At 39.9% G+C, this 14,347-nt stretch overlaps 1 protein-coding gene across 1 annotated transcript in view; it reads left to right on the top strand.

Annotated features, from left to right (window-relative positions):
• Positions 1-14,347, top strand: part of cnsta (consortin, connexin sorting protein a) — a 29,206-nt gene that overhangs the window by 81 nt on the left and 14,778 nt on the right. The window contains exons 2-4 of the mRNA XM_030048180.1: positions 3,302-3,387; positions 4,693-5,079; positions 10,003-10,730. Coding sequence (XP_029904040.1) covers positions 3,375-3,387; positions 4,693-5,079; positions 10,003-10,730 — 1,128 coding nt within the window. The 5' untranslated portion in view covers positions 3,302-3,374. The remainder of the gene's footprint in view (positions 1-3,301; positions 3,388-4,692; positions 5,080-10,002; positions 10,731-14,347) is intronic.

The raw sequence follows: 14,347 nt of genomic DNA, 5'->3' as shown, positions 1-14,347 counted from the left end.
GTTTGTGTTCACGGCAGAAACGATGCCGTCCATGATTTAAGACGCTTTGCCTGTAGCGCGAGCGGACGGTTGGTGTGAGGAGGTTAGCTGCACGGTGGGATGGCCAGATGTGTGTGTGTGTGTGTGTATGTCGGTACGTGGGCTAGCTAACGTTAGCTACCAGCAGCAACATACAACCTTAACGTTTGATTTTAGCTTGTACCATTTTTTTTTTTGGTTAACCCAGTTATTACGTTTCCATGTTTCCGAGCAATATGGTGAAACAAACAAACAAAAAGAAGCCCGACAGGAGTCATGTTGCAACGCGTTTAACCAGAATAGTGACGTTAGCAGCCATGCTAATCTCCCTGTTACCTCCCTTTAAGGGGAAACCTAGCTAGCAGGCTAACTAGCAGGTAATGTTAAGGGAAACATCGCTGTCATCTCTGATACGGCTTAAGGGATAGACCTTCCGCAGCGTGTGTGTGGTAGATAAATATGGACATGTATAAATCATAAGTATCAAATTATTGAAGTCACACACCAAAAAAAGTGATATAGATAGATAGATAGATAGATAGATAGATAGACAGATAGATACTTTATTCATCCCGCAGGAAATTCTCAGTTTTTCAGCAGTATCCACAGATTACAGATTAAATAAATCAATAAAAAAAAAAAAAAAGAATAAGATCTAAGTACAACAGAATAAGATCTGAGTACAACAGAATATATAACATAGTAATACATAATATAATGTAATAATACAAAACAACAGTCTTAAAAAAACATGAAAATGACTGAGTGAATGGACTGTTTGAAGTGTTTTCATTGACTGACCACATGTGCATTTGTGGTGATTGTGTTGGGAATGATTAAGCCTCTGTGTATGTGTGTGTGTGTGAGAGAGAAACGATGCACTTCTCCATACATTTTGGCACAAGTAATTACCCAAGAGGTGTAATGCAATGATTAACACTTATAACACGCTAATAGAAATGTGTCACTGGTGTATTGCTATATTTTTAGTATCACAGTGTTTTTGTGAACAGCCTGTCATCACGCCCAATGTGTGTCTGCCTGTCCACACCTGTCTCTCTCTCTGCCCGCCTCTCCTGTTTTGTCTCAGGCTATTTCTATGCCTATGTGTCTTTTGTTGGTCTTTTTGTTTTTTTGTTTGTTTGTTTGTTTGTTTGTTGTTGTTCCTCACAGTCTGTTTCTTTCCTTCCACATGTTGTGTTGTGCTGCGTTGTTCCTGGCTGGGTTTCTCCCTCTCTTCATCTTTCTATCTCTCTGTCTTTTATTATTCATGCTCCCCCGTGGAGTGCTGCACACACACACACACACACACACACACTCACACACAGACAAAGGCAGGAGAGGATGGATGGCTGTGTGGATGGACAGCTCTGGGTAGAGATAGAAAGATAGAGGAGAGGTTGGGCAGGTGCAGGACACACACACACACACACACACTTGCAGGCCTTGGGGAAATGTCATCTGAACAACACCTCTGTGTAATCTGGAGGTCGCTGTTGCATAAGCCCTGGCTAGCAGTTGTTTGTTTTGGTCTGGGATGGTATCATCTCCCACTGGGACACGCAGAGCGTAGAATAATTAGGGCCCAGATCAATCTGTCATCCCGCACTTTGTTGTATTTGTAACCTAAAACCAAGTTAACATCTATATGGTTTTGTTTCCCACTGGGAGATACAGCCCATAGCCATCGGTTCTTGTCTCCTGTTGAGATATAAAAAGCTTATTACAGCTAAAGATAAGACAGTTGCATCATCCTATAGGTTGCTACCGCCCATCGAAGACAACAGGCCTCAGTTCTGCTGAGCTCGTGGGATTGTTTCCCAAAGTGTTTGTCTCAAGGACACTTCAGTATGTTGCCATTTTTGTATTGACATAAAAAAATAAAACAAAACAAAACATAAGCTTACGGAGAAAAGACTGATGGACACAAGAAACTAAAAAATTTCCACAGCTCTCTGACCTGGCTTTATTTTTAGATGTTTGGTCTCACTGAGTCTCTGAAGGTGCTATACAGGGTTACAGGAGGAACAATTAGCTTTGTGCCGGAGAAAACCAGGGCAGCGTTATTCCTCCGGGATAGTCTTTCATTAGCCTGAGTGTGTGTGTAAGATACAGTTTTTACTATCTTGTGGGGTCCTTCACAAAAAAATCGAGAATACACAGAAAGACTTGCATTTGTGAGAACAGATGCCAGAACCTAAGTAGAGTAAGTTTTATTTTATGTTTAAAGTTAAAGTTTGCTCTGGATTAAGACCAGGTAAAGGTTACTGCTAATGTATTTTGTGTGTGTGTGTGTGTGTGTGTGTGTGTGTGTGTGTCTATTATAGTGCTAGTGCAGAATATATTGCTATGGCTAACTGCCCATCATGTCTATCTACACCAGGCTCACATTGTAAATAGTTACTGTGTGACTCTCTCTTTTTACCCATGTCATAAATCCTTTCACAGTAAATTAGGAATTTATTGGCTTTGCTGACTTGAGTCAGCCTCTGTATATCTGTCACTTTGCCCTTTTTTCTGCCTTTTTTTTTTCTTTCTAACGTTTCTCCTTTACTTTGTACTAATTGTCTTGGTGTTTTTCTGGAATTAGTCTTTGTTTTTTGTTTTTTTTGATACTTTCTAAATACAGGTAATTTTAAACCTGAGGCATATGAAGTTAATTTGATACTTGAGAGGACTATCAGTGAATCTCCCCTGTGTGGTTTTGTGTTCTTTTTTTAAATGTTGAATAGAAATTTTATTTATGGATAAGTGTAGCAGGCTATGATTAAATGATGGTGTCCCATTAGGTAATTAATCTGTTAATATTGATTAATTTCTGTTCATTGAAGCTCAGGGACAGCAGATGAAAAGCAGGCAACTTTGGCTAACGCTGGCATGCTCACAATTTTGTTGTTAAGTGTTCATTAATGTTCATTGTCCTTTTACAAATAAACAAACTTGTGTTTTACAATATTGAAAAAGCTTGTGCAAAAAGTTGTAAGTTGTTCCTGTTTTGTCATTGTTCTTTTGTAGCGGTCAAGTTTCACACCATAAAACCAGTGAACTTATGTGAAATTTCCATAATTAATAATCACTCTGTAGTGTGTCACACCAGCTCGGTACAAGGTGTTGTCAGGGCTGTTGTACTCTGAAGGGTTTTTATATCTCAGCATGTCGTTTTTTTTTTTAGTGACTGAGGAATGATGCTAAACTTGTTCTGTCTTTCTTTGACTGTTGCCGTTTCTCCCTCTTCCCTTCCCTCCTGCCTGTGTCTCTTCTCTCGCTCTCCTAATCTCTGCAGGCTTGTGAAGGGGCATGTGTAGGTGGGACTGACCTTCAAGCTGAAAGGTTAAAGGTAGCGAGGGCGGAGCCCGATGGATCATGGTGGTGAGTGTTTGAGTGTCACTAAACCACAACATAAGATAGAAGAATAACCCTTCAAAGTAGAGCACCCTCATTTTCTGTAATTTACAGTCATTATTAAAACATAGCATGGAACTGAATTTATAGCCTAGTTAACTTAACAGTTAACTGTTAGGTTTGAGTTTATTTAGAGCCCCAAATCACTCTTTACAGTCTTTACAGGCTTTGTGAGCTTTACAGGCCCACAGTTTACAGCAAACAAAACAAGACAACACACCATGACGTTGAAACCTCACAGTGGAAAAACTCCCTGAAAAACCCATAGGGTTTTTTTCGGGGAGTTTTTCCAACATGGTAGGGTAAAAAAGGAAGACAGCTTGAGAGGGGGCCTGGTCAGTCAGGTGTGCAATTGGTACCAACTATGTGGACAAATTAGCAAATTAAATTAGCCAATTAGATCACATCAGAAAAAGAAAAAAAATCCCCAAGATTACAAAATACTGATACTGTGAGAAACAAGGAGGCTGAGTGCTGTTTCTCTCCGTGTTTACTGTGGTTGGTTTGTCAAGTTGCAGCAAATTCCAACAGCCTGACCTTTTAAATATTGAGTCAAGGTCAATTGAATAATACCTCAGTAAGGTTCTTGTGATAACAGATTTAGTTTGGTGTTTGTCTTTGTCAAAGTAGATCATGGATCATCATGGAGTTGGTGGCTGATCAGTAACTAATCTATGTTGCTCTGGCAACTTGCAACTGCTCCCACTGGTTTTGTTTATAATTTCTTTATTATTAGCCTATTTATTATTAATTATTTGGGCAAAGGGAATGCATTCTTCTGTGTTTCATTTTACACTTGAGAAAAAATACATAAAAATACAAATACAAATACATACAAATCCTCATCGGGACGATCTAATCAAGATTTGTTTGTGATTGAAACATACTCCAATTTACTCCATCTCGGGAGCATTTAATTACAACTCAGTGTGCAGACTCTGTGTGTTTTCGTAGTTGTTCGAGGTTTTTTGAGCTGGTCCTCACACATGAGGGTAGGCTGGGTTGAATAAACTTCCGTAGCAGAAACAGTGAGCCAGCACACTTTTCAAATAAATAATTGCTAAAGATGTGGGAAGGTGTGTGGGTTCATTTTGTTTCTTTTTCATTTTTTGTTCCTTTGTTTTACTTTTTCATATTTGTTGGCTTATGTGTCTGCCACCTGGATTTGTAACTTCAGATGTGCACACTCCATCTGTATCATCTATTGATTATTTTGCACCTGATCCTTTATTGTTTTGTTTTGTTTTCTTTTCTTTTCTTTTTTACATCCAGGTCAGCGTGAGAGGGAGGGGTCAGTCATGTCACATGGTCAGGAGGACGCGGTGGATCTCTGCGATAACCTACCTGACCCCAAAGCTCTCACCGCCCAGAACCGAAACCTCAACGAAACACAGACGCTCACACAGACCGAGAGTCACTCTCTTTCACAAAATGAGGAGAGAGAAGGAGGCGATCTCATCCAGAAACCGTCTTTCAACAACAACAGTGACGGACCAGAGGAGGAGGGAAACAGAGGGAGGAGCAGAGAGGAGGATGAGGAGGAAGAGAATGATGAGGTGATGAAGGATGAAGAAGAGGAAGAATCTGAGGAATCAAGCAGTTTGATTCGCTGCCAATCCCCAGACACTCCTATGACCGATTCTTCCTATTCTGAAACAGGTAGGACTCACACACACACACACACACACACACACACATACACTCAGCCATACACATAGAGAAGGGGAGAATTACATAGCTATATAGATTAACCAATGGGTCATGGATTTTCTTAAAGTCTTTCCTAAACAGTTAAGTTGAAGTCAGGGAACTGAATACAATCTTGGGACATGTTATGGAATATAGATAGATAGTTAGATAGATTTTTATTGTCATTGCACAATCATATACGTATAATAATGCAACGAAATTAGGGCTCAGTCCTTTCGGTGCAGGGGAGAATAAAAAGCATAGTGCATCTTGCTAGTTGAATAGCCAAGTCCAGTAATAGATGGCTGCAGCCATGTCTCTGATATCAGAAAAAATGCAACAGTCACGGAAACACTTGTTGGATGTGCAAGCACGGTTCGTCATCCCGTGTTCGCCATGGACCTGGTGCTGGAAAATGCTGGGAGGCGGCGGCCCAAAGGGCTGTCCTTTCAGCCGTGTCAACGCACCGGCCCTGCAGCCTCAACGTCCTATTATGGAATTGCTGAGTCTGAGTTTAAAAGATCAGCATCTAGTTATTCACTAAACATAATATTTATTTTCCATTATTTTCCATTGTTATATTCTCTTCCCCTGCTGATGAAAGCAAAGTAAAAACAAAACGTGTTGGTAAAGGGGACAAAAAACTTTCTCTTTTGTTTATATAGATATTGAAATTTAACATTTTAATCATGGAAAGTCATGGAAAAGTTAGTGGGTTTTTGCACGTGACATAGAATGGGATACCTGGATATCCAAGAAAAGACATAACATCTCAGACCGGACACAGAAGTGCCATGAAGAGCAGCCAGCTTCCTTTTGGTGCCCTGTTCACCGATTGGACTGTTGAGCTCCACGGATGGCTTGTGATCTGAAGAGCCAGTTTCAGTGTGTGGGCTATTTTCTCTGTGCAGTGAGAGCGAATTTCACAGGAAAACACACTGAAAATACATTGTAGATGGTCAAATCCCATGCATGCCAACTCTTCTGCTTTTTCTGCTAAACACAGTATCACTGCTGTTTCTGAACAATCAACAGAAAACAGTCTGCATGGTTTCCCTATTGGCAGGTCTCTCCTCCAATTACATCCATCTCCAATGGAAAAACATTGTTTCTGTCAAAACAGGCTCATGTCTGGAGCTACAAGAACTGAAATTGTGTTTATAACTCAGTTTGACCATGAAAACCACGTGGGCTCAACCATTAAATCATGTACTTATTCCACACATTTGACAGTTGTGTCTAAACTGAGAGAGAGCTGAGGGAGGGATAGTGAGCAAGAGATACACACACACACACACACACACACACACACACAGAAAAAGACATGATTTATGTGTAAAAAGTGCAGAGAAGTGCTGAATATTAGTCCTGTTACAGCAGCACTAATGTGTAGAGGTGTTTTAACCTGGATCCTCACTCAGAATCTGTCCTGATTAACTAAAGCAGTTCAGGGAGTCACAGTTTAGTGGTGGCACTCTACTCACGGCCTGGCTTACTGTTAGGTCATTGTTGTGATGGGGTGTGTGTGTGTGTGTGTGTGTGTGTGTGTTTTGCGGTCAGCATTTCAGATTAAGGTCAGGCTGACTGTGATGATGTCATTGTGATCACATGACAGAGAGGGAATGCGGAGGGAAAGAGAGTGAAACAGGATGAATCAGGTAGAATGAGAGTGGATGTAGAGTGGAAGAGAGGAGGAGGGAGATAAAGGCAAAAGACCACAAGGAGTAGCAAGGAGGTCAGGACAGTTCTAGCTTGATGCTTTGAGGTAAGAGAAACACACACACACACACACACGCACACGTACACACACGCACATGCACACCCATACAGACACTGTCTTTGTTGCTAGCCAAGCTTGGCCCAACAAAGCCACCTTATAGTTCACATGTATACACTATCACACAGTCTCTCTCTCATTTTTTCCCACACACACACACACACACACACACACACACACACCAGGCCATTGTCCCTTGTTGTCCCATGTCCCACCTGCATTAGCATTTTGCTGTTAGGCATTCAGCCATTGTTCTCTGACAGACTCTAAAGTCGTCATATCTCAGACCAACAGTATTCATGCTATGTTGAAAATACCAGCTATGCACCTTGGGTTATATCTGTTCAGTATGCTTTTTCCCTGAGGCCTAATGGTAATCAGTATCTACCCAAACATCACTGATTTACCTCCATGTCTCTAATCCATGCAAAACCCAGAGATAAATGCTTTCATGATAGCTGAACAGATTAAATAAAGTATATGTGTGTGTCCATAAATCACCTGCCTGTTATGATATCAAGTTAATAATGTATTATTATTAGACCATGGCTATTATATCCCCAGCCACCTCCTTAAAGAATACTCTTAGTTAATGGTTGCTTTTAATTTTGGTAATGAATATTAGGTACTTGGGGACTTTGCTCAGTTGCCGTCTCTGGTCTCTAAAAGTATAAACCCACAAAAGATAACCACATAAGGGACATATTAACTTTCAGTATTCTAAAACAGGGCAAAGTTGCATGTTATTGTTGTGGTCCAGTCAGGCTAGTGTGCATTCTCATACTTGTGTCTCCAAAAACTAGAGACAAGTAAATAAAGCCAAGGCTTGACACTCTTATTGGAGTGGTTTATTTTACAGTGAATGGAAGAGTTGGATGCAAGTGTGATGAAAGTGTGGCACTACTTTGCAGAATATACATTATGTACCCAAATTAGCTGCATGTCAGAGCATACACACTCCACCTGGTGCAAAAATTTTTGCGTTTTAAAATTCCTAACCCTAACCCAGGCCGAGAAGTAACTGCTTGACTCATTAAATAATCAGATTCTGTTAAAAAAAAAAAAAAAAAAGTGACATCTTAGAAAACAAAAGATTTTCTGGATGAAGCATATATTTTTGCAGATAAAATTTCACAAAATATGAAGAGGTTCCAGATTTTTTTTCATTCATCCATTACATTCATTACAGCTCATGAAATTGTTTTTTTTCTTCTAATTTTTAAAAAATAATTGAATTAAAAGAAAATTAATAGTAAATAATTGCTAAAGATGTGGGAAAGTGTGTGGGTTCATTTTGTTTCTACTACTTTTTCATATTTGTGGATCTCTGCGATAAGCTAACCGACCCCAAAGCTTTTTTCATTCATCCATTACATTCATTACAGTTCATGAAATTTATTATTATTATTATTATTTACTTCTAATTTAAAAAAAAAACAACAAAAAACAACAAAACAAAAACTAAAAAAGTGTGTGTGTGTGTGTGTGTGTGTGTGTGTGTGTGTGTGTGTGTGTGTGTGTGTGTGCGCGCGCGCGCATACAGTACAGGCCAAAAGTTTGGACACACCTTCTCATTCAATGCATTTTCTTTATTTTCATGACTATTTACATTGTAGATTCTAACTGAAGGAATCAAAACTATGAATGAACACATGTGGAGTTATGTACTTAACAAAAAAAGGTGAAATAACTGAAAACATGTTTTATATTCTAGTTTCTTCAAAATAGCCACCCTTTGCTCTGATTACTGCTTTGCACACTCTTGGCATTCTCTTGATGAGCTTCAAGAGGTAGTCACCTGAAATGGTTTTCCAACAGTCTTGAAGGAGTTCCCAGAGGTGTTTAGCACTTGTTGGCCCCTTTGCCTTCACTCTGCGGTCCAGCTCACCCCAAACCATCTCGATTGGGTTCAGGTCCGGTGACTGTGGAGGCCAGGTCATCTGCCGCAGCACTCCATCACTCTCCTTCTCCTTCCTTGTGTTTCTTGGCCCAAACAAATCTCTTCTGCTTGTTGCCTCTCCTTAGCAGTGGTTTCCTAGTAGCTATTTGACCATGAAGGCCTGATTGGCGCAGTCTCCTCTTAACAGTTGTTCTAGAGATGGGTCTGCTGCTAGAACTCTGTGTGGCATTTATCTGGTCTCTGATCTGAGCTGCTGTTAACTTGCGATTTCTGAGGCTGGTGACTCGGATGAACTTGTCCTCAGAAGCAGAGGTGACTCTTGGTCTTCCTTTCCTGGGTCGGTCCTCATGTGTGCCAGTTTCGTTGCAGCACTTGATGGTTTTTGCGACTCCACTTGGGGACACATTTAAAGTTTGTGCAATTTTCCGGACTGACTGACCTTCATTTCTTAAAGTAATGATGGCCTCTCGTTTTTCTTTAGTTAGCTGATTGGTTCTTGCCATAATATGAATTTTAACAGTTGTCCAATAGGGCTGTCGGCTGTGTAGTAACCTGACTACTGCACAACACAACTGATGGTCCCAACCCCATTGATAAAGCAAGAAATTCCACTAATTAACCCTGATAAGGCACACCTGTGAAGTGAAAACCATTTCAGGTGACTAACTCTTGAAGCTCATCGAGAGAATGCCAAGAGTGTGCAAAGCAGTAATCAGAGCAAAGGGTGGCTATTTTGAAGAAACTAGAATATAAAACATGTTTTCAGTTATTTCACCTTTTTTTGTTAAGTACATAACTCCACATGTGTTCATTCATAGTTTTGATGCCTTCAGTGAGAATCTACAATGTAAATAGTCATGAAAATAAAGAAAATGCATTGAATGAGAAGGTGTGTCCAAACTTTTGGCCTGTACTGTACCTTCATGCTCTGTATGAAACAGCTTCTGCTGAGAAATCTGAGAAATGTGGTTCAATGTATGTAGATATACTGTAGATGTGCCAGTAGAGACACCTGTTCTCACTGAGCAGGTGCCAGTGGTACAGGCAGGCAGTCTGCCAGTGTATTTCACGTTAGAGGTTTAGAAGGTTGTCTCTGACTCATCTTATTCCAGCCCCTTTTTTCTTTGTGCTTTCTATTCTCTCTCGGTTTCCCACTCTCTCTCTTCGCCCATCTGTCTCTCTTCCTTCTCTCTGTCTTTATTTTTTACCTGTGTAGGCAGTCTTTTGGAGACTCCATATCCTTTTAGCCCTGGGACCAGCCCAGAGCCTACATCCCCCATCATTCCAGTGGCCAGTCCTGAAACTGCATATCCCATCAGTCCAGTGGAACAAGGCCAGGCTCAAGCTGAGGTGGACTCTCTTTACTCCAACACTGGATCTGTCTCGTCCACCGCAGGGTCCGCTACCTGCACACCAGGACCCATAGATTGTGTTACATTAACTGTAACCTCAGCCACAAGGCCTGCTAGCACGGCTGTGCCTATGTTTGTAACAGAAAGCACAGGTGCCTCTGCAAAAACCACCGACTCCGCTTCCGAGCCTCTTACCTCATCTGCAGAGCCCATCTTGGCCCAGGGACCCACATGTGCCAAAGGGCCCTTAAGCTTGTATGCCGAACCCTTCACCTCAACCAGGGAGTCCCCGAGTACATGTACAGTCACTGCCTGCACCACAAGGCTCACCGCTTCCATTGCAGGACCTGTTAGTTCAACAGCAGAGACCATTACCTTAACCACGGGGACTGTCACTTCCGGGACCGAACCGCTCTCTACCACAGGGCCTACAACCTCAAATCCACATCCTGTAACCTCCACGGCTGTGCCCACTTCTGTCTTGGTGCCCACCTGCATCACACGACCCTTCTCCAGCCCCACTCTACTGGCATCTCTGGAGCAGTTGGCACAAAGAGGAGATGACACTCACCTTCCACAATACCTTCACCAGGTAACCTGTCCGTCTTATTTTGAGGGCTGGGTATTGACAAGCACCTTGCGGTACAGATCATGATACAGGGGTCACAATATGATTTGTATCTCAATTAGAGCTGCAGCTATCGAATATTTTAGTAATCGAGTATTTGACCAAAAATTCTGCCGAGTAATCGAGTAATCGGATAAAATGTGTTTTTGCCAAGATAAAGAGCAATTGTGTATATATATATATATATATATGTACGGTATTATAACATTACAAATGTATTACATTAAAGCACAGTTTTAGTCTTAGTCTTGTGTCAAATGCCCTTATTAGTTTTAGTCATATTTAGTCAACTTGTATTCTTTTTTGTTTAGTCACATTTTAGTGGACGAAAAGTCTTGGCATTTTAGTATAGTTTTAGTCGAAGAAAATCCAAAGTATTTTAGTCTAGTTTTAGTTGACTAAATTACAAAGTATTTTAGTCTAGTTTTAGTCAATAGTCTTTTTTTAGTCTTTGACCTGCATCATGTTGGCTTTTTTTTGTTGTTTTTTTTTAAATTTAACAATATATTAAATTATTATTATTTTAAAAATTTTAATTGCTTATCAAACAGACCTAACAATTCAGCTACCAATGAATGAGCAGTAGTATGCATGTGATAACATAGATTGAAAAATAAGCCGAAGTGATACCTCTTCTCTGAATAGACAAGCTAAGCCAGTGTGCTGCTGTTAGCCAATGAAAATATAGCGGAGTGGCGACTCTTCACTTTTTTACACAATCTATGTCAGTGCGCTGCTGTTTTAACTTTGTTCTCACCGCGCTACGCTTCAGACAGCGCCGGTGGGTGTGTGCTCCTCAGTCACACACACACACACACACACCTCGGCATGAACACACAGCAGCGCAGGAGGAGAAAAACTAACGCACGGTTGTGCCACATTAAAAATAGTCCGTGGGAAACACCGCGGATTTATATTTTTATTTCTTTATTTATTAAGCGATTCTTCGAGGCAGGAAAAATTACCCGAGGCAAAAAAAGAATCGAGGTACTCGATTACTTCGAGTAATCGTTTCAGCTCTAATCTCAATACATACTGCAAACTCTACTGAACTGACTGAAACATATTCAAATCTCCCATTACAGTTTATTAAAACAGAATTACTTGAATAATACTTAAAGGAATACTCCAATGTTTTGCTGAAAGGTTTATTTTTTCCACTTTGATGGAGCTAGGCTAATAACTCCCATAGACTTCAAGTCTTTATGCTAAGCTAACATGAAATGCTACCCATAGGAACTGAACCACTCAATGTACAGAGGTGAAAATGGTATCAAACATGTTGTCTCAGTCTGGGTAAATAAGACAAAGAGTATTTTGCCCAAAACATTGGAGTATTCCTTCAAGTACACAGTGCACTATTTAAGTGTTCAGCTGTATCCATTCTCCCAGGTATCTACTACAGGCTACTGTATGTATAACTACCAATTTGCTCTCCCTCTCTCACTTACTCACTGTTTCCCTTGATCTGTTTCTTACACACAGATTGTTTAATCACTCATATCCACTTGAGCTCGTAAATATCAAAATGGCACTTTGTACCCTGAGGCATGGGTGTCCTCTGTGTGCGTGTGTGTGCATAGACACTATGCACACAAATGCACGCATACAAGAATGTTCAAGCGTGAACATACATGAACGCACAGTGATCACAGTGCATATAAAAATACACACAGTCTCTTTTGCTGCATCTCTCTTTTTCTCTCTCACACACACAGCTACATGACAGGGCATGTATGTTAAAGGGTGTGTGAACAGATCTGTCATTTTGATTTGTAAATGTGTCTGCTTGACACTCCCCCTGAGCTCCACTGTGTTCCAGGCAAACAGCTGTGTATGTGTATGTGAGCTAGCCCATACTTTTCTTAATTGTAGGTCTTTTTTCTTGCTTCCCACCAGAATCTTTTACCATATCCCCAATGACATATTGTGACTTTCTGTGCCACAGTAATAATACAGTAGCTTTGTGTAACAAGTGTTTCCCACATAATGTTTTTTGGTGGTGGCTGCTGGTTCTTTTTATTTTATAAAACCCATAATTGTGAACAGTAAAATATTTTTGTATTTTGTCAAAATGTTTTCTAAACAAGAAATGGATCTTAGTTTTAATTCCATTTTTTCTCAGTGATGGCAGTCTACTGCTACTGATGGAATAAAAGAAAAAAAATGTAGTGTGCACAACAGTGTTTTATTACTTCCCTACTTTACAGCTTCTCTCCTTCCAAAAAACAGAAAGGTGTCATCACCTTTTGTATTATTTTATATGTTGAAACAGTGGAAAAGCAGAGAGGGACATAGGAAAGAAAACTCTAATGCATGTCAAACCTAGACATTTAAGACTATCTCAGATAGTTTTATCTTACACATTTTAACTACATAGACTGATACTGATACTGTCACCTTGTTTTCAAGAATAATTTAGGAAACTAGGGAAGCTATCCTGCTGCCCAACTTGAGCTTAGGAGCCATAATGTGAGGAATGCTGAACTAGTGTGGCTTCTAGTTGTTTCTGCCTCAAAATAATAATCTATCAGGATGTTGACTCTGGAAAGCTATTAACACAGAATCTTTAGTCAGTAAGCTTTTAACATAAACAACAAGGCAATGATTATTTTTCAGCTGAGGCGGGTGTGTTTTGAAAATTCCAAATTTGTTTGAATGACCGTCTGAGTCTCAGAGAGGACCATATCGAGGCTTTTAGTAAAAGTAAGTAAAAAAAATGTTGTTGCAGAGTTGTCACATGACAGCAGAAGTGGTAAATGAACTGAATCAGCTGAGGAAAGTGGGTGAGAGGATGTGAGCGAGGGTCATGAATGACAGGAGGTCCAAAGTCAACAAATTAGCATAAATATGAATTGTTGGAGAGCTGACAAAGAGGAAGACAGCAAGGGAGGCTAGAGAGCGGGGAGGAAGGCTCAGAGTCGAGAGAAAGTATCGTGGAAGAGAGAGAGACAAACAGGTGCATTTCTACTGAAATGGTTCAGTTTGCAAATTATTTTGAGTTTGATTTTAGATATATAGTAAGATCATGTTAGTTTCTTTTCATGTACAAAATGTACAAAAATACACAGCCCAGGAACAAAATGTACAGCTCAGTATTTTTTTTTTTTAACTCACTACTCAAAAAAAATTTTTCTTTTCTTTTTGTGTTTTATTTGCCACTGAAATAATGGACATGTAATTTCAGCAGTTGGTAGCTATAAAATATTTTTTTTATTTTTTATTTGTTTCAAATTCCCAGATTTTTGAAAGAAAGATGACATGTTAGCTGTTGATCCATCTTATTAGATATTGAAATTCCTAATAAATAGGGTTGGGGGACATTACTAAGTCAGTTTCTTTCATCTTTATTTGAGAATTTCCATCATCATTTGGTGTTGACACAATTTTTGGAAAGAATAAGCATTTTGAAAAATGTGAAGATACAAAAAATTATACATAATTTTACTGTTAATACATAAGTTTGCCATATGTACAGTATAATATATCTTGGGGAAATAAAATACAAATTTCAGGTTTTGTTCTGAACCGTTTAGGTAGAATCACCCAGAGAGGTCATTCAGTCGTCACCGCCTCTCACG

This window comes from Myripristis murdjan, chromosome 3, assembly GCF_902150065.1.
Source record: "Myripristis murdjan chromosome 3, fMyrMur1.1, whole genome shotgun sequence".
In the NCBI taxonomy this organism is placed as follows: domain Eukaryota; kingdom Metazoa; phylum Chordata; class Actinopteri; order Holocentriformes; family Holocentridae; genus Myripristis; species Myripristis murdjan.
This window is presented reverse-complemented; position numbering and strand designations above follow the sequence as displayed.